At 35.3% G+C, this 21,526-nt stretch overlaps 1 protein-coding gene across 3 annotated transcripts in view; it reads left to right on the forward strand.

The window, feature by feature from the left end:
- The window catches only part of LOC145248347 (centrosomal protein of 290 kDa-like), a 234,847-nt gene that overhangs the window by 23,713 nt on the left and 189,608 nt on the right, over positions 1-21,526 (forward strand). For all 3 annotated transcript variants that reach the window (XR_013863367.1, XM_080110263.1, XM_080110262.1), the window contains 5 exons: positions 1,277-1,330; positions 5,866-6,012; positions 8,700-8,813; positions 15,933-16,001; positions 19,815-19,904. Coding sequence is in view for 2 of the 3 variants with exons in the window: in XM_080110263.1 (XP_079966389.1) it covers positions 1,277-1,330; positions 5,866-6,012; positions 8,700-8,813; positions 15,933-16,001; positions 19,815-19,904 (474 nt within the window). In the remaining variant the exon portion in view is untranslated. The remainder of the gene's footprint in view (positions 1-1,276; positions 1,331-5,865; positions 6,013-8,699; positions 8,814-15,932; positions 16,002-19,814; positions 19,905-21,526) is intronic.

The raw sequence follows: 21,526 nt of genomic DNA on the forward strand, positions 1-21,526 counted from the left end.
TTTATTCAAATTTTCCCAAAACATAAACCTGTGGAGAAGGTATACAAAATTTTAGTTATCCAACAAGAAGTACAGATAAACATGAAATACCTTATTCCGTGGAGTTTCGAAAAATGTAATTCTCCTCATCAGAGGAAAGAGGTTTACAAAATATACAATAAATTTTGCAGGTTAATGCATTGGAAGAAACCACAAACATGGAATTTATCATACTTGCATAAAAAAGTTATTAAACAGTTAGTGAAAGTTTATAGGGTTCCAAATGATTATGAAAGCCAGAAACAGAAAATATATATATATATATATATATATATATATATATATATATATATATATAAAATAAAACTAATAGAATAATATGAATTCATATTCTATAATGAAGCAAGGGTTGCACAATCTGCAACTGCACTTTTTCTATTTTTATGTGCTATTTTTGGCTGAAATTCATTGGGGTTTCTCTCGGTCAGTCTTGCCGTTCCACTTTTCTCGGCAATTGTAAGTAGTTGCATAAATAACAGTTGATTATTTTCGTTAAAACTTCAGCATTTTTAATTGCAAATAACGATGCATTATTTTACGACTTTGGTTTCAAATAATTTTTCAAAGTTTTCTTATGAACTAATCTTGACTGTGCATTCTTTCTTTTTGTGGACTGTTATCCTCATCTCCATAGTTGTTGTTTTACCACGTTTCGGCCAACGCATCCTCTAGCCTTCTTCAGGATTGAAACCACTATCTTTGGAGCCTGTGGTGCAGTAGATAGAAGCATTGAGTCTCTACGGTTCCAGGTGAGTATTTTCTGAAAATAGCGGTTTCAATCGTATTTAAGCAGGCCAGAGAATGAGTTGGCCAAAATGTGGTGAGATGACAACAACTATGGAAGGCAGTAGTTACTGGGGATACAATTATGAGACTCAGCATTCCTATCCTGCCGCGGTTAATCACTTGAAGAAGGCCAGAGGATGAGTTGTCCAAAACGTGGTGAAGCAACAATTATGAAGATGAGGATAACAATCTGCAAAAAATAAAAAATGATTACATAAATTATGAAGCCTCATCTCAAAGGATTCTGATAAAATAAAATATATAATAATCTTGACTTCCATCAATCTGAAATTCCCTGTCCCTTTCCTTTTGATTCACCAATTGTTTATTCCCCAATGCAAATTATCTCTCTCCTTCCCTCCCACACATTAATTTTATGTCATTCTTCCACCAGGTATCGTGACTACTTATACAATATTCTTATGATATGTAAACTGCTTTTCTTTTTCAGTACAGCGACCAAACAAAGAAATTAGAGATTTACAACACCGAATTAAGGGATGAGGTTTGTATCGAAGCAACGTCATTCGCTCTTCGCTTCCTTTTACTTTATTGCGTGATTCTTTGGTGATTTCTGTGCACATCTCGGATATTTTGTACAATGTTTTTGTTTATCTTTCCGCTGTTGACAAACGAAACTCTACATCATTACAGATCTGATTAGTTTAGTGGTTTGGAATTTTTCCTGGTATTTTTTATCAGGAAATTATTCTTTGAATGCTTAGTATACATGTGACGGGACACCGGACGATGCCGGGAGTCCCGTTCAGCTAGGTGAAGATAAGAATGCTTATGGCCGGGGGGGGGGGGGGGCATGCTGATACTGTGTCAAAGATTAAGACAGGCGTTTATGAGATGTTCGGGAGACATGATATCTGTTTTAATGGCGGAAAAAAGGAGATTATTTTTCTAGTTGGATCTGGTGAGAATGAGTTTTAACTAACGTAATTGAGATTCGGACAGTCTCGAGAATTGGGTTCCAAAATGTCTGCTCGGAGTCGGGGACCCGGGGTGTTTTAACTCGGAGACCAATAAACTAGTTTGACAGATATGTTCACAAAACAATAGAGAAAGGGAAAAGAATAAGAAAATAGAGGGATAGAAAAAGAAATTCACAAGAGAAGAAAGAGGGGGGAATAGAAGATAATGGAGAAAAGGAAGGAAGATGCTTTTGATATAAACAACGATCGCCTACTCGAAAAAGAGATAGAAGGGTTTTGGCAGTCTTTGGCTAGCGAGCGAAGCGTACACATCGGCTCTCGCCCCGCCTGGGGTGAGAGGCAGGGGCAAAAATCTCAGTAAGGACTAACTTAAAAAGATCTTGTTCTTAGCTAGAGAATTAACCTGAAATCTCAAGTATACAGCCTGCATCACGAAGCGCGGATAACGAAAACATGACTTTAAACAAATGTAGAATGATTGCAAATAATTATTTTATTTGGTTTAAACGAAAATGACCTCAGAGTTTTTTCTTTGTTTTTCGATTGCCGGCATAAGTGAAGATGCAGTTTATTTTAGGTATGCCCTGACGCCAGACGACGAAGACACAGACATAAAACCAGAGTGACGGCCGAAGAGGACAATGTTGCCACACGGACTTGGGGTCATGCACGCTTAACGTGCCTTGAGCAGCGGAGGTATGTTTTCCAGTGACCAGTACGAGTCTGGTCACGCTGGAGGGGTCCACCACTAGACGACGCAGGCCCGGGACATCGTTCTCGTTACATACATTGCTTTCATAAGTTCTGACCATGTGCCAAAACCAATTCTTTTTTCTTGATAACTTTGATTAGAATGATTTCAAGAAAAACTAAATTAATCAATTAATATTTCAAGATATTTGCAGACATTTTTTCTTAGATGATGATTTTCAAATACAGAGAGCCTGTGTGTTGTCCATTTTTAACTTCCAAATCTCAGAAGCGTATGTAGGCGTTAGAATCATAAATGGATTGTAGAGTCTAAGTTTAAAAAAAAATTCAATAAAATCAAAGCGAAATTAACAAGTAGAACTTTAGTTTAGAAATTAACAGTAGAACTTTAGTTTTCAAATGCAATTCATTGTGAAAATCTGTTTTAAATCTGAATTGTTTCAAAAACCGAATCATATTTTCTCATCAAAAATAATGAAAAAAAATTGGCCAAAACCCTAGTGTAACAAAACCACATATATGGATGTAACGACAACGGCATCTAAACATATGCAAATGACCAAGCCGTGGTGCAAGTTTCATCACAGCAAAGGAAGAGAAGCGAAAGAAAAGGCGAGAGACTTGGAACCACATGATAGCAACGGCGACATGTGTTGATGCGAGAGGAACTTTTAAAACAATCTGTAGATTATATAGAAACAATAAAAAAACACACGAAAAGTTTTAGATAGTTTTGGAGTGACATCATAATAAGATATGGTGTTGACTCAAGTATATGGAAATCTGCTGAAACATCCAAATAGTCTCTTGTGGTTCAATCTGTCCAATGTCTTATATGAAATGGGAAGTATCCGGATCAAGGATCATTACCGACTTTTGAACTAAGAAAGGCTGAAAAATAAAATGGTTAGTAAGCTGTATTTAAAGAGTATGTTTTATTAAGGACAGCTTCCTTTAGATCAGGGTTTGCCAATGGGGTCTGTACCACTCACCGGGAGAGGGAGGGGTGCGAGCTTTATGAGATTTAAGGTGGGCAGTGGCCAAATTTATCATATTTTAGTAACATTATTCGGTGTTTCTGATCATCAATAACAATCTGCACATTGATCGATGATTCCTGTGATTGATTATTCTGATTTTTATTGATTATTGTATTAACAATTTTTATTGATTATTGATTACTAGCGAGGGTACCCGGCGTTGCCCGGGTGTTTTTTTTGGGGGGGAGGAGGTAAAAAAGTAAGTATGAGGATCGAACCCCGAACCGTTGAGGCAAAGTTGTGAAAAAAAACGTGCGACGTTAACCATTGTCCCACCGCGACATGCTTACGGAAACACGTTTGAATTTATTTAATTAGTTGGATTTAGCAGGTGCTCGTTTTAATGAGTTACTGAGGTCAGTTTGACTGCAGGATTTCATTTACTGCTGAACGCTTTTTTCCTTGCCCCCAAGATGTTATAGGAAAAAGACTAACCCACATGCGGCGAGTGACAAATATTGAATATTTATCTTCCCGAAATTGACCAAATTAAATAGACAGGTGAGCTTCGTTGTTAACTGTGAGATATTACCATTTATATGTGATATAAAAAGTTTTTAAAAGTTGTGAACCGAATGACCGCTTCTCTGAAAGAAGCCTTTTGTAGACATACAGAAAAAGCGAACACACATACATACATTTTTGCTTTTATATTTATAGATTAGCAATTTTTACTGATTATTGTATTAGCAATTTTTATTGATTATTGTATTAGCAATTTTTATTGATTATTAGCAATTTTTATTGATTATTAGCAATGTAATGATTTATTAATTGACCCACGTGATTCGTACTTGTTACTCTTCCCATTTGATCGGCAGTGTTGAATTTTGTTGAATAAATTAACTATATATATATATATATATATATATATATATATATATATATATTCATTTATTGCTTTTCACTTTAATTATGCACTACCACTACTCCTAAGATTTTTATGTAAGGATGCATGTAGGAAGGGGGGGGCGGCGGTAGTAGATATCCAAGTGTTCTAGAAGGAGTGGGGAGGTGTTGACAAAGGTTTGGAAATCCTGATCTGCTCTAATTATTCCTTGTGAAGAATGAGAGACTCTGCCATGCATGGACAACTATTCATTGTATCGAAGCTAACTACACAACTACAGACTGTAGCTGCTCTGAAATTAACATATGATGACCGTTTGCTTATATATTTGCACTTTTTTCCTTAATTTTTAATGGTTTGCTAACATTTTAACATTAGCCAATGTTTTCGCAAAAAAAATCATAAAGTTTCCATTTTGCACCTTCCGGGGGTTTACATAACTTGCCGGAATATTCCAACAATAACGCGGTCCATATTTTTCATCAGTACCAAAATGTATATTTAAATTTCAAATATGACGTTCTAATTTTATTTCGGAAAATAGAAAATTGTTCCAGTGATAATCTTCTTACACAGGGTGGAACAATAAAAGTGTCGCTCTAAATAAAACAACACTACAGATTTATTTTAAAACTTATATGGAAAAAATCAATTCAGGTAACTTGATTATGTAGTAGAGCTGTTTTATCGTTATTTCCATGGCAAGTGCTCGTCTGAGCTCCAATCTCTCGTCCCCCCTCGCCAATCTTTCACGAGAAACACCCGTCTGGCTGAAACTACTGTCAATGATTTTCCCCACTCTTTATCTGTGCCTAAATCCAAACGTAGATTCCATGAGCAGAGCTTTTTTCGCAGAAGTGTATGACTGTGGAACTCTCTTCCGTTTGCCTGTTTCCCACCTGACTACAACTTGGATGTCTTCAAGTCCAACATAAACAAATTCCTGACAAACCGCCCTCTTAAGTAAGATACTCTATCAAAACTCCAATTGTACACGCAATAACCCTTATCCCTGAGTGGCCTCTGGGCCTTGATAAGTGGTGACCTTCATGTAAAAAAAAAAAAAGCTGACATCTATTCAATGTAGCCACCTTCAACCTTGATTATCGCCTCGATACAGGTAAACCATAGATGGAAACTTTGTTTTCATCACCCTGGGCACATCCCTGTTATACGTGACAATCCAGCAATGCACTTTGATGGTGCTGGCAATGGTCCTGTTGTCATAACTTGGATTGGTAGAGAGCATGAGTTGTACAGTGGCACATCTCCAATCTCGCTCATTGAACATTGTGTCACTTTCAGACATGATAGAAGGCTCCTTTCACTCTTGGGATTTATACACAACCGGCCAACTAGTAGATGGTCTCCAACAAAAAAAGAATGGAATCATGTCGTCTTTTCTAGGGCGACAATTTTATCGTTCTACCCTATAAAAATCACATTTGGTAAAAAGACAACTTGATTGGTTATTTAATAAACATTTTTCTTTTGATAGATTGATCAAATGCGCCAAGATCAGAGTTATTATAAAAAGCAGTTACAGTTGCATCGAGACAATTTGATGACACAAGAGGAACCAGAATATAAGCTGAAACTGATTGCCAAGAACCAAGAATTGTCTGAAGCTATGGAAGAACTGCAGGTAACTCTTACATCCTCACAAGTTTTGTATTATTTCAATTGTTCGCACTACTATATTCATCTTGAGGGTCGTTTTCACAACGTTTTGGTCGATGTAACCTTTTGACTTTCTTTAGGTGTATTTTGTCAAACTCTGCAATCTTTTTGTTGAATTCTGGAATCCATACGGAATTTTGTACAGAACCTTTTCTTTAATCACAGAGGTAGCATGTTCTCATTCCATCAGCCATGATTGGGTAGAATTAAGTAATTCGCAATTGTATTTTGGATATCACTCGCACTAAGGATTGAACCTTTAACCCTTAGAAGAATGTCACTTATAACTAAATTTTACCAAGTACTTTCTTCAGACGATTCTAATATGAATTTTAGAAGACTTAAACTTATTCTTGTTTTTAGATATGCAATCTTATTGATTATTACTATCTGTATCTCTACTTATATATTAACTAGCCTGGGTGCTCGGCGTTACCCGGGTGTTTGGAGGTGTGTGTTGAACAAAACAAAAAGAAAAAGTGGTACTAGGCAGGCAGGCTGGAACCCCTACAGCGAAGGATGAAAAAAATGTGACATCTTTGCCATTGCATCCATCACCAAACCGAAGTGGCGAGGGTTTAAATTAAGGCTAGTCAATCAAAAAGAGGGGATGACTTTTGAAAATATCGGCGAAAAAAGCAACACCTCCTTGTAGAAAAGTGCCCAGTTGAGGATGAAGGGATTAATGTTTTTAGCCAATTTTTCGATATTTGTCATCCGAAAGGTTGAGCTTCAGAATGATACTGATCTTGTGAAAATCCGTTGCCTCTGTCAAAAGTTTTAGGCAGACATACATTTAAACAGACAGGTGAGATTTATATCATAGAAGGCATTTTTTTCTGTGAATTCTTTTCATATGCACTCAGAAACCGCTGAGCCAAATTTTAAATTTCACACAAATATACTTTGTGTCTGGCAGTGTTCTTAGATAAGTTTTGTATTTAAATTCCCCCGATAAGTATCAAAAATTGATAATCAGAAAAATCTGATTAAAGAAGGAGCATTTCAATTTTGACCAAAGTTAACACTCTTATACAGCCTAACATTACAAGAGCATTTTTTTAAGTTTTATCACTACACAAGAAAAGATTGAATAAAAAGTGTTTATCACTAAATATTTTCGTCTAAAACCTGAAGAAAACGCACACATCTCAAGCTGCAGTTTTTCTAAGTCAAAAGAAAAGAATTCAGTCTTATAATCTGAAGGTTGTGAGTTCGATCCTCGCCTGAAGAATATTTCTATTTTGACTGGACTCAAAGAAGAAATAAGGAAGTTTTTTTTTTTCACCGAACTTTTTGCCTCTTCAGAGAACATTAAAATACAAAGAACTGTTTTCTACAGGTTATTCATTCAGGAAAAATGAGGAAATAAATTCCTCACTAAAAGAACACTCTCAGAACATTATTTCAAATAATAACTTAACTTTGTCTGCAGATATTTCTACTAATCAACTCGTGAGAACTTTTATTTAAAAAAGACATTACAAAATGTAAACTTGAATTGCAAACAAAGGGAAGTAACTCTTTTCGACTTTGTTAAAAATATTACGACCTTCTAAATAAGAAGCCTAAGTTAGTTGAAATCTCATGTCACAAAAAACAAAAGTAAGTAGTAAAAATAAAGCCTACTCAGCCTGTCTATCTTTCTATCTTTCATACTCGTTACACACAAAGAACCTTTCTTTGTAGCTGAGAGAAAAATCTTAGCAGCAGATAGTTGTGAACCGTTTCCTTTGGCTCAAAGTTTCCTCTGTTCTTTTTTGACACTTGTACAGTTTAATCAAGACATTAAAAAATGAAAATATCGAAAAAAGGTTATATTGTACGTATCCGTTATGGAATGAAGTTCTCCGAAAAAAAATTTCACTTAATTTCATCAAGTAGTTTTGTTTTTTTTTACCTCGAAAAAACAATTTGTTATGATACCGAGCAAAAGGTTCAATTTTTAGGAAGAAAAGTTAGTAATAAAGATGGGGAGGGAGTGTCAGCGCTTTAACTGGAGTTATCTCCCCGTGGCGTGTTTCAACAAATTTCATAATAGTTGAATTCAACGCGCTCTCATAAAAACGTGTTTTTACGCTGTAAAAAAAAAAAACTACTCGATCAAATTTAATTAAATTTTTTTTTCGGAGATCTACAGTCCAAAACGGATACGTACAATATAACCTTTATTCGATATTTTCATTTTTTAATGTCTTGATTAAACTGTACAAGTACCTCTTTTTTTTTTTTTTTAAATAAAACTGTTCATTTGTTTCTATCCACCAAGTTTTTTTCTTCTCATTTTTCTTTTGTTGCTTTTGTTTATCTTTGTGTTTGTAACGTTTTTATATGTCGAAGTGACCTTCATTAGAAATGGTATTAATAATTTCAACACTGTATCCCCAGTAATTACTGCCTTCCATAGTTGTTGTTGTCTCACCACATTTTGTCCAACTAATCCTCTGGTTTACTTCAATCCTACCAGAGTTTTAGTTGACCAAAACATGGTGAAACAACAACTGTGGAGATGAGGATAACAACCTGCAAAAATTCTGAAGATTCCAAACAAAAATAATATATAATGTTTTTTGTTGTTTTTTTTCTTTGCATTTTTTTTATTTTTCAGAATTTAATGGATAATAATTTTTTTGTTTTTTTTTTAATTTTCAGAACTTGACAGATAGTAATATAGAATTGAAGAAAAATTGTGAGATTTTGACGAGTAAACTATCTGAAGTGACAAAAAATATGGAACAATTAACGGATGATTATCTAAAACGCAAAGTAAGTTTTTCATTATTTATACAAATATTCAAAGATGCTTCTGTAATTGTACTTTGTGATTATTTTAAATAAAACAGTTTCTTTTCAACTGCTTTCTGTCTAGCAGAAGTCTCGTCAAGCCTTGCTAGTGTGTAACAAGGAAGAGTTCTTTCTGATTAATACTTGCGTAATTTCAGTTAATTTTTAAATTCTACATAAAAAAACTTTCGATTTTGAAATGATTCTTTTTCAGAATAGTTTATTTTTATCAAAATATATTTTTTAGTGATTGCTTAAAAAATTTTTTTGAAGTTTTCTGAAAAATTAAACTCAAACCATGTAAATCGGATATAAAAAAAGATATTTGAAATCAATGGAATGAAGAAATTTAGAAACACAAAATTCTTTCATATAACATCAGTGATTGGACAATGGACAATCGGATTAATCAGATAATTCTAGATTATTTGTAAATTAATTTAAATCAGAAATATTTTACATTGTTTAATTTATTGTTTTACATTCCACAAAGAATAATTTATCCTTACTATTTTTTTTGTTAATGGAGATCACTCAAGACAAAACATGAAGCTACTTGTTGTAAGAAGCTAACAAAAATGAAAGATATTGATTTAGAAAAGACAAAAGATTCCTATTCACCTCAGTCTTGAAAAAGACTGAGGCTGTAGATAAAGAGGAAACAGGGAGCAGGAAGAGAGTTCCACAGCCTTGCAGTTCTTGGAAAGAAGCTACTGGAATATGGAAGCTGTATTACAATGATGTATCAAAACAGCGAATTGATGGAGACCACTAGACAAATAAGCTGAAACAAAGGAAGCAGAAAATCGATCAGACAATTCTGAAGAACACATACCATAATAGTATTTTTAGAATGGACTAAGACTAGCAACATCACGTCTGTGAGAGAAAGGTTCTTTTATTTAGAAAATTGTGGTCAGTTCATAAGTTTGTGCTTGAACTATCTGCAGGTGCCTTCGCCCCCCCTCTCCTAAAAAAAAGATTCCACTCATAGAATCCTTAATAAAATTCAAAGTCCTTTCTGTAATCCAATCATATTTGCTAACTGTAACTGATACAAAAAAGCCTCAGTTACTCTTTAACTTGTCCATCAAGTTTCAGTCATGGATAACCAACAGTCTTTGGTTTATCATCATTCAATGATATAGAAAGATACTTTAGTGTCTAATCACTAGGAGGTGTGATCTTGAATAAGTTTCCCACCAAACTTTAAACCCCATTCCCTGATTTTTATCTGCTACTTTATTCAAAATAATTGTTATGAAAAGATAATTGTTATGAAAAGATAATTGTTATGAAAAGATAATTGTTATGAAAAGATAATTGTTATGAAAAGAATCCTCAAACTATTCCTGAACTAAATAGCACCGTCACAGCCAAGAAAGGAGTACGTCAGAGTTGTTGACAATTTACATGCTGTATCCAGATGTGTTTATTCTTGAATGGCAATAAAACAAAGACTGTTGGACATTTATGACTGAAACTTAGTGGACAAGACACAAGAGATAATGGATATGCATTATGAAAGGATACCTGTCCAATGAGGAGTTTATAGTGAAGCACTGGTTGCATAATCATCAACCACACTTCTCCTGGGCCAACATTGCTTAAGTCTAGAGTAGAAAGAAATCCAAGACAATTGGAAGCAATGCTGGGATAAGTGGAGAAAAACTAATTTTATTTCAGCGATTACCTTCTCCTGGACTAATTGTTCTACCAAGGATTCAAAGTCCTGTCTACCCTACTATTTCAGCCATAGACATTTAAATTAGTCTCAAAGATTTACTGATAAAAAAAAGACTCGAAACTATAAAATAACAAGCTGAGCATGCAGGGTCCTCCTCCACTAGTGAAAAATTTACTTTTACCATGACTAATGTTTGTGCAAAATTTCAAAAAAATTCAAGGTATGGTTATTGAGAAAAGCGCGAACAAATGAACAGACAAACGGGAGTTAATTACTAGGTCAAATCCTTTGTAAGGGACCAAAATGGCAAATCTTTTTGTTAAAGAATTAGTGAAAATCAATTATGCGTTATAGTCAAGTGTATCTGCTCTTTTTAACTTACGATTTCTGCTCTGCAGACAGTAAAATGGTGACAAGCAAGATATGGTCCCTTCTGAGTAATGATTATATTCCTCTCATATAATGCAAAAGCCCCTCCCCTTTTTCTTTTTTCACTTGACCATGTCTAATTATCCAGCAAAATGGGCAACAGTAATTGGAATTCAAAAAGGGAATACAATCTCTTCAGGATATGCAAACATGGTATAGAGTTGCTGCATGAATTGGCATGTTGGACATGGCTAAACCTGTTAGATAGTGGAGTATCAAATTATCGATAAATGTTGGTGTATATAAACCAACAGACAAGGTGTATATTCATTTTATAATGAACAATGTTTTGCTTGAGTTGGATCAATCGACATGTTATTTTGAGAGGATAACAAATACTTGTACATGACGGGGCTTCAAACAATGTGCCATTGATGGAGAGTTAGACAAATGACCTTTAGTGAAGAAGAAGAGGAGTATATATAACAACAACAGTCTATATAATTGACAAAGTCTGTAAACATTTAAAAGTTCAACATTTAACACGACAGAAACAACCGGGATGAATTCACAAACCCGTTTCATCAAAAGATGACGCCACAAAGTGATATTTCACATTACATTTATTCACACATTTTGGAGATTACATTTTGACTTCACATTTTGCATCTTGACTTCGCCAGCTTCCATGGTGTCTTCTCTTCAACTTCTCGACTCTCTCTTCTTCAACTGACCACTTCGACTCCTTTCGTCTCTTCTAACCAATGTTTGTATATATATTAAACTAATTCTTTGTGATTACTTCCACAAAGAATCATATCAGCTGACATCTGTATCACATATCTAGGTATTATTATTGTTAACGCACAGTCCTTTTTGTAAACATTTAAGAGTTTGATAAATATTTAATATGACAATAACAATTGGGATGAATTCACAAACCTGTTTCTTTGAAAGATGACACCACACAAAGTTATATTTCATATAATATTTATTCACACACCATGTCACATTTTGATCTTGATTTCACTGGCTTCCATGGTGTATTCTCCCCAACTTCTCGACTCCCTCTGCTCTCTCCAACTCCCAACTCTTGACTAACTGATATGTGTCTTTTTCAAATTCTCTCCTCAAATCCACGTCATCTTAAGTGACCTCTACGTCAAACTCTAGAGGTAAAACCTATTTTTAAATTATTGTTTGTGCTAGTTATGAAAATTTGTTTTTATTTATATAAAATGCCTTCTTGTTATTCTTTATAGGATCTAGTCAAGTTAAATTCCTAAAGCATCATTTAAGAATATTTGTCCTTGAATTGCTTTTTTTCTCTTTAAGATAAATCTAATTCGACTACACGATAATAATAATAATCTTCTTGCTCAGCATTGCTCAGGTAATTCAGCGATGCCCCGGGAGTGCTAATATGCAACAAACCACCTGTGATGCCGAGTGCATAAGGTATCCATAATCTCATTGTTATATTGGGGAGATATATGATATGGTGCAAGAACGAATATGTAATATTCGTTCTTGCATCATATTATATATCCCCCCTCCCTCATCAATATATGTATAACATGGAGCGGGTATATATATTATGTACGTGTGACTAACTCATGTAATGTCTAGTGGATAAAAATTATGACAACAGATACGTTCTAACAATGGACATGTAACAAAATGGACAAATAAGTTCTCTGGGATTGTAACATTAGGCCAATCAGAGAAACATACCTGGTCTGTCCCTGATTTTGTTTGAAGGATCCTCGGGAACAGCTGCAAAGAAGATTTATCCCAATCAATTAACAAATCTCGGGTCATCTTTTCAGCAACTTTTATTACCGATGTTTCCCTATTGGAAACCTGCCGCTGGACCTACATTCTGATCCTCTCTACTGGGAACCATTATCGTCTGACTTGATCCGTTCTCTCTCACTCTCGATTCTAGACTGCTCAAATCATTGTATCTTTTCCCAAAACTCTACCTTAAAATGACCTCTATGTAAGACTTCGTCAGACTCTGATAGAGGTAAATCTATTTTGAATTATTGGTTATGTTCTACATCCTTTTCTATTAGAACTTAACATTTTCTTTGTAAATATTTATTTCTCTATAAATATTTACTTTGTTATGATGACGTTCCATTTTGACAAATATTACAATAATTATAACAATCGTCAATTAGCAATACCTTTGGCGTTGCCCTGCTCTATATCTACAAGATGCCTTCAATAAGTTTGCAACTTTTTGTACAGGCATTTAAATTTGTCATTGACTCTTGAAAATTCAGTATGTTATTGCTATACATCTTATGAGATGACTGAACAATTTTTATGATTTCAACTACAGCAGAAATTGGAATACACTCTACTAAAGCCTGATTGTCACAGCTGGTGAATTTCAAAAATGCAATCTGGACGTGAGGACACTTTAGAAAAGATATATGCAATAAAATTCTGTTTTAAACTGGAAAAAAAATGCCATAGAAACATATGGAATGCTTCAAACTGTTTTTGGACCATCTTGCATGAATCAAACATCAGTTTTTGAGTGGCATAAGAGGCAGGGAGTCGGTGAAGGATGATGAGAAGTGTGGGAGGAGTGAGAATGTCAGAACATTAGAGTTGATTGGCCAAATAAAGAATTTCAATGATAAGGACCATTGTGTATCTATAGAGACAATAAGTACACAGTTTGATGTAAGTATGGGAACTGTACATACAATCATTTGTGAGGAACTGAAGATGTAGGAGATTTGCACAAAGTTTGTGCCAAGGATGCTCCATCCTTATCACAGATTATTTGACCAAGATGGGCATCAAGACAGTTCCTCACCTTCACTATAGTCCAGACCTTGCTTCCTGTGACTTTTGGTTATTCCCTTAGCTCAAGGAAAATCTTAGAGACTGCATGTTATGAGATAGGATGAAAGAGGCTGTGACAAGCATCATTAACATGCTCACACAAGAGGACTTTCATGGGGTCTTCCAGAAGTTGTTTGAATGGTACAACAAGTGCATTGCAGTTGGAGAAGATTACTTTGAAGGTGACTAGAATTTCATGTGTATGCTATCAATGAAAGTGCTCAAATGAAAAAGTCTGGAAACTTATTGAAGGCACTGCATAACATTATTAATACCAACTTTGCTGCCACACATCCAACTGATGTGAGCTCTCACAATTGCTGCACTTTGCTTGTATTTATATCATGTCTGAATTTTTGGAAAATCCTTACAAACTGAAAAGGCAGTTCTTCAGAGCAGAGGTGGAGTCTGTCCTTTGTTAACGGTATTACAAACTGGACACTCACCAAAAGATTGGAAAGAAAGCTAGACGGCCAGTACACCCATATGCTACGAACAGTGTTAAATATATCTTCGTAAGATCATCCCACGAAGCAGCAACTTTATGGCAACCTACCTGCCATATTTACTATCATCAGGGAGCAACATCTATGATTTGCCTGTCACTGCTAGAGAAACAAGCAAAAACTGGTGAGAAATGTATTGCTGAGAACTCTACGACACAGGCACACGAGCATAGGACAATTTAGATCTATGTACATCCAGCAAATTGCACATGCCGCCAACTGTGATCCTGAAGATCTAAGGATGCTGATGGAGGACAGGGAAACCTGGAGAGAGAGAGAATCACATTGGTCTAGGCAAGGAGCTCGACCAGATAGAGATTTAATGCTACTAAGACAAAACTCCTTTCCTTTAACAATTATGAGAAACCTTTCCAACCACCGATTGTCATGGCTAATAGTGCTTTACCTAAGAGCCCAACATTCAAACTCTTCAGTCTTACATTCACAGGTAACATGAATACATAGAAGATGCTGTCAAGTCTGCTGCAAAGAAGGTAGACTTCCTCACCAGGCTAGAAAACTTCTCATACCTACTAATATTCTATATCATTATAAAGCCACCATTCATCCATGCATGTAACATTGTTGATGTTATAGCGATAAAAAGAGAAATAACTAAAGGAAGTAAGAGTCATCATTTGAAAAGACGGGAGAGCAAGAAAAGCAATGTGGCGAACATTGTCAGACATTCAATATCATCTGTACATAATTTAAGATTTCTGCCATGAAAAAATTATATTTAAAATACAATGAACCGGTTTACTTGTTCTATGTTAACCAATAATAGTGACATCACAATTTCTCCGAACACAACAGTTCACTAATCTTCCGACTCAGCAGCAACGTGCCTTGTTTGAGTTGAATATAAATAAAAAACAAGAATCTTTTAAATGTCATTTCATCTCACATTTAATTTTTTTTTTTTTTTTGACTTCTTTTCACTCAAAACAAGACATATTGGAACTTAATGAGCTACTATTTGGGAACACGTCTAACAGGGGATTGTGGGGTGTTGAGCAGCGAGATGTCTGTTCACATTACATTAAAACTTCTGCAAGTTAGTACAGTCAGGAAACAGGGAGGGAATTCCAAAGTCTGTCTGAGGGCAGAAACTTTCTGATATCTAGAGACCTCAGCAATGAAGGGGTGGGATTTTGCTACTTGTTGGATTAGTCCGGAGTGTGAATGTCGAAGGAGCACAAGTACTATGTGTTCATCAGAGCACATTCCATTGAAGTACTTGTAAAACAGGCACAGGGATGCGTCACTGCAGTGATGGGACAGAGATTGGTGCTTGACTGATAGTGCAGTGTTGGAGAATCTAGTTTAGAACCTGTCTAAAATTGAAAGACTAGTCACAAATGTACAACAATACTCGATACATGAGAGAATTGTGGCTTTGTAGAGATATAGGATACTCTCTGGTGTGAGTAATTTTCTAGCACGGTAGAGGGAACCTACCTTCCTTGCAGCAGCCTTGGCAATGTCTTCAATGCATTTGTTCCAATTCATGTTGCCTGTGAATATTAAGCTGAGTTATCCATTTGAAAAGATGAAAAGCACATTGATCGGTTCTCTAATAACTGAAAATGCAGTCATATGTTCTCAAATATGTTATGTATTCATGTAAATTTATATTTAAATAATTAGTGTTTTTTTTTTTCATTTTGACAGCAAATCAATCAAGAGCAAGACACGGTTAATGATCGGTTGCGAACGGAAAATATAAACATGAAGGCGCAGGTAAGTAAAAATGAAAAAAAAAACAGAATTTGAGTCAACATTCGTACATTCTGCATTGAAACAGTTGTTAATGCAAAATCTGATGCATGACTAAAAGTAAAAGAAATAATTAAGGAAGTTGCATTCAACGAATAATTCTAAGGAGCGTGGTGATCAGCATCAGAAGCCCCAAGATCTTTCAGCAGGACTTCACGCAAGAATAAGATGACTCAGGTGTAGCTGCTCAACAGCTTTCGCCGCTATAGATAAGAATATGGTGACCTCACCAAAGTGTGTGAATCATTTTCTGCCTTGAGATTGTCATATATATATTTATATATCTATAAAAATGAAAATTTAAAATTTTTTTATTCAATTTTCACTGCAAATAAGGCACAGTGGCACTTTGAAGTAGGGGGCTACTATCAAGGACATAATTTCATACATATGTAGGGAGTTGAACAGCAAGATGTTTGTTCACATTACACTTGAACTTTCGCATGTCAGTACAGTTGGGCAAGTAGAATCCCAGAAGGGAGTTCCAAAGTCTAGCAGTTCTGGGGAGAAACTATTGGAGTAAAGGCCTTCTTTCACCTAGGGATCTCTACTGTGAAGGGGTGGGATTTAGCTGCTTGTCAGGTCTGTCGGGTGTATTCATGTCGGGGGAGGGGGCACAAGTGGTTAAAGGGGCAAACAAATAATTGGGGTTTGGACGAATTGCCCCTTTAACCACTTGTATCAAATTTACTCCCCTATCTTTATGCCTTTACCTTAAATTTTTCATGCACACCTTCACTCATAACATAACAACCAGGCATCCCTAGGATTATCATCACATATTATCCACCATATGTTATCTTCTGAAAATTATTATTGTACTCTTACAAATTCCCACCCATGCCCACCTCATAACTTACTCCTTTAAGTCACCTTCAGACCTTCCCCTACCCTACTAAATTAAAACCCTTGTGCACTCCCCATGTAATCCACAATCTAACTTGCATTAATCTCGTAACATCACGATACAGCCATATTCCTCTTATAAGTAATGTTGTTACTTTGATTAATCCTGCTTAGTATATACACCATCGCTTTAATTCTTCATCATAATATTACACCTGAAATCATACACCATCTCTAAGTGCTGTTGTTGTCTTGGATACCGCTGTCTATAAAAACCTTTAGCGTAAATCCCCTGCATAGACAATGTACATCTTACACACGGATAAAATAGAACCACAACCCAATTACCCCTATACCTCCCTCTGAATCTTAAATACATTAACTCCTTACATTATTTAAAACTATGATAGAAAACCTATACTCCTTTTTACACTTTATATAGTATGCTCCTCATTTATCTTAGAATTCAATATAGTTCCCCCTAACAACATCAATAATTTTATTTATTTAGTTCACTATGATCAAGAGACCAAAGCCCAGTCAATGCAGTGGAAGCACTTGGACTTGCCACCTCCAAAGAAGGCAAAGGTGCAGCCCTCCGCTAGCAAGGTCATGCTCACAGTCTTCTGGGACCAGGACGGAGTAGTGATGACAGATTTCCTGTCAAAGGGTACCACAATTACAGGAGCCTATTATGCTTCATTTTTGAGGAAATTAAGGGAAGCTATCAAAATCAAGAGGTGGGGCAAGATCAGCAAAGGTACCCTCCTCCTGCAGGACAATGCTCCGGTCCACAACTCGCATGTCGCCAGATCAGAAGCATGGGCGTGTGGTTATGAAATCCATCCCCATCCTCTCTACTCTCCTGACCTTGCACCCTCTGACTTTCACCTCTTCCCAGCCATGAAGTTGTTTTTGAAAGGAAAGCGTTTCCCAGATGATGCAGCCTTGATTTCTGAAATCACGTTGCGGTTGGAGGACCAACCTAGGGTGTTCTACAAAAACGGTCTCCAGAGCTACATCAAACGATGGGAGAAATGTATAACTCTGGGTGGTTCCTATGTAGAGAAAGACTAATAACTGTGCCAAGTTTTGTTGCTCTACTGCTATGGGAAGTGGGTCAGGGGCATTACTTATTGCACGCCCCTCGTATATCCTTATTAAATAAATGACTCATTCTATATTTTCCAATATATAGTGTTTGTGAATTCATTTTCCACTCCTGTCTCCTATATTAGCCCCATTGAAATTTGTTGAACTTTATATTATCCCGATAAGTCTCCTCTTATAGAATTGAATTTACTATCTTCTTCTATCCACCCTCATTATATATTTATATATATATACATAGAAATATGTTTCTTCAATTATTTTTCACTTTTTATTCACACCAATTCTTTAATTTATGAAACTTGATGTAATTACAGAGCATATAACAAGTAAATGACAAAATTTTAAAAATTCCAAATAAAAGGAAAAAAAAAAAGGTAATTGCAACTTCTCTCCCATTTATAAACATGCCCATATGCCTTTATTTTCTTTTAAAATTGACAAGTGCTTTTTAAGGGTGAAATAAATTCATTGATATAATACACAGAAGTTCTATACAAATCCCACTCTCCCCAATGGTTTACTTCTACTTATACAGCAGCCATTGCTCAGAGGCAACATGCATACCACAGATTTATCCGGCATAAGTCCAGTACAAACAGAAAAAAGTTTATAGAAGCTAGAAGTAATTGTAAGAAAGAAGTAGCAGCAACTAAAAGAGAATATACCAAAAGACCAGAAAGCACATTTATTTGTTAAAAGAAGACAAACAAATAAGTATTTAGTCAAATCTCATAAATTTATTTCAGCCCAATAGGGCCTTTTCAAATGAGTAGGTTCAAATATATTTATAATCAGATTTGGCTGAATTCTTCATTGTTTGTCTTCTTTTTTTAACTTTTATCCTTGCTCTGCTACACACTGAGTTCTACTTAATATTTCTTGCAGAAATTGCAATATTGATCAAGTTTCTTTGAGCTGAACAACCAAACAATTGGGATATTTGATTGGTCATTTTAAATAACACTTATAATAATTAAATTACTTTTGTCCTGTACAAAATATTGAGAAATGGTCTGTAACTTCCTTAAAAGAGCGCGTAGCAAGCTAGGACTACTCGCATCATGTTCCCATGAAAAATCTACAATTGTATAAACTTTTATCTTTTAGGTCATAAGACAGGCATTCACAAACACTTTCCCTTTTATTAAAAAAAGGATTAGAAAAAAGACGGAAATAAAAGTGAACAAATATGCGTCATCTTATTTATTTATTTGTGAACTGTTATCCTCATCTTTATAGTTGTTTCACGATGTTTCGGCCAACTATTTCTCTGCCCTTTGTCAGGTGGTTAACCACGACGGGATATGAATGTTAAATCCCCTTGGGGCCCATGGCACGGTGGATAGAGACGTTGAATCTCTACAGTTCCAGGTGAGTATTGTCTGAAGATAGTGGCTTTAATCCTACCCAAAGCCGACCAGAGGATTAGTTGGCCAAATCGCAGTGAGACGACAACTATGGGAGGCAGTAATTACTTAAGATACAGTGAAGAGATTCAGCATTCCTATCTCATCACAGTTAACCTCCTGACAAAGGCCAGAGGAATAATTGGTCGAAACGTCTTGAAGCAACAACTACAAAGTTGAGGATAATAGTCCACAAATAAATCAAATATACAAATTACTCATCTCAAAAGAATTCCAACAATTAAATAATATAAATATGCATCACTTAAAAATACTTTTGTTTTTTTTTAAATTTCAATATTTTCATTTCATAGGATATTCTTGTATATAAGTTTTTTTTTTTTTTAAACTCAATTTTATTTCTATTGCTGAAATCAAATTTGTGTTAAATGTGTTTTTTTCTTTTTTCCAGATTTCCGATTTGAATGAAAAGTTACAGACAAAATCTGAGTCAGACGATGCCATTATGGTAGCAGTCAGTCATAAAGTGGAAGAATGGAAAGTAAAGATAATTTCCATAATTCATAATTATTATGCAAACTTGTTTGGATACCCTTTTAAAGCTGTGCTTATATATATATATATATATATATATATATATATATACCAGGTGCATTCAATAAGTTTCCAGACTTTTTTTGTACAGGCATTTAAAATGGTCGTAGACTCTTGAAAATTCAATAAGTTATTGCTATACATCTTATGAGATGACTGACCAATTTTTATGATTTCAGGTTCAAATGAAGAACTACAGCAGGAATTGGAATACACCCTACTAAAGCCTGATTGTCACAACTGGTGAATTTCAAAAATGTAATCTGGACATGAGGGCACACTTTAGAAGAACGATATGCAATAAAATTCTGTTATAAACTTGTAAAAAAAGCCACAGAAACGTATGGAATGCTTCAGACTGCTTTTGAACCAACTTGCATGAATCAAACATCAGTTTTTGAGTGGCTCAAGAGATTCAAGGAAGGCAGGGAGTCTGTGAGGCATGATGAGATGTGTGGGAGGAGTAAGGAAGTCAGAACACCAGAGTTGATTGGCCAAATAAAGAATTTCATGGATAAGGAACACTGTGTGTCTATAGAGACAATAAGTGAACATTTTGATGTCAGTGTGTAAACTGTTCACACAATTATCCATGAAGAACTGAAGATGCAGAGGATTTGTATGAGGTTTGTTCCAAGGTTGCTTAGAGGTGATCAGAAAGAAAGACGTCGTCATGACTAAGATGGGAATCAAGACAGTTGCTTACTCTCCCTATAGTCCAGAATTTGCTCCCTGTAACTTTAGGTTATTCCCTAAGCTCAAGGAAAACCTAAGAGGTTGTTGTTATGAGACATTTGAGGAGATGAAAGCGATTGCGACAAAGAGGACTTGAATGGAGTCTTCCAGAAGTTGTTTGAACGGTACAACAGCTGCATTGCGGCTGGATGTGGTTTACTTCAAAAGGGAGTAGAATTTCATGTGTGTACTATAAATAAAAGTGCCCATACGAAAAAAAGTCTGGAAACTTATTGAAGGCACCTCTAATATATATTATTATATACAAGGAACTTTGTGTGTTTGTTTCCTATGGACTCAAAAATGGCTAAGCAGATTTTTATGAAATCTCACACAAGGATACTTTATTTGCCTGGCAGTGTTCTTAGATAGGTTTTGTGTCAGAATGTCTTTGATAAGTATTGATAATTGATAATCAAAATAATCTGATAAAAGAAAAAACAGGCGATTTTGGCCAACCTTAGCACCTTACACAACCAAACATCACATGTGCATTTGAGAAGTTTTATTAACACACAAACCGAAAGGCCCAACATATAAAATCAACAATAGGTTCTTTGATATGACAGGGGCGCGTTCGAAATGAATGTTTCTCTTTAAAGCATAATTGAATCATTATATTTGACTTTTGCATTTTTTTTTTTTTACATGGGTGTCACCACTTATCAAGGCCCAGAGGCCACTCAAGGATAAGGGTTAATAGGTATACATTAGTCATTGTGATTTTAGCATAGTAAACAGTGGGAATTTTGTAACTTGGATTACTTAGGGGGACGATTCAATTAGAACTTGTTCACATTGGACTTTTTTTTTTTCTTTTTTTTTTCATAGGTA

This window comes from Euprymna scolopes, chromosome 26 (genome assembly GCF_053919585.1).
Source record: "Euprymna scolopes isolate OS-2025 chromosome 26, ASM5391958v1, whole genome shotgun sequence".
Classification (NCBI taxonomy): domain Eukaryota; kingdom Metazoa; phylum Mollusca; class Cephalopoda; order Sepiida; family Sepiolidae; genus Euprymna; species Euprymna scolopes.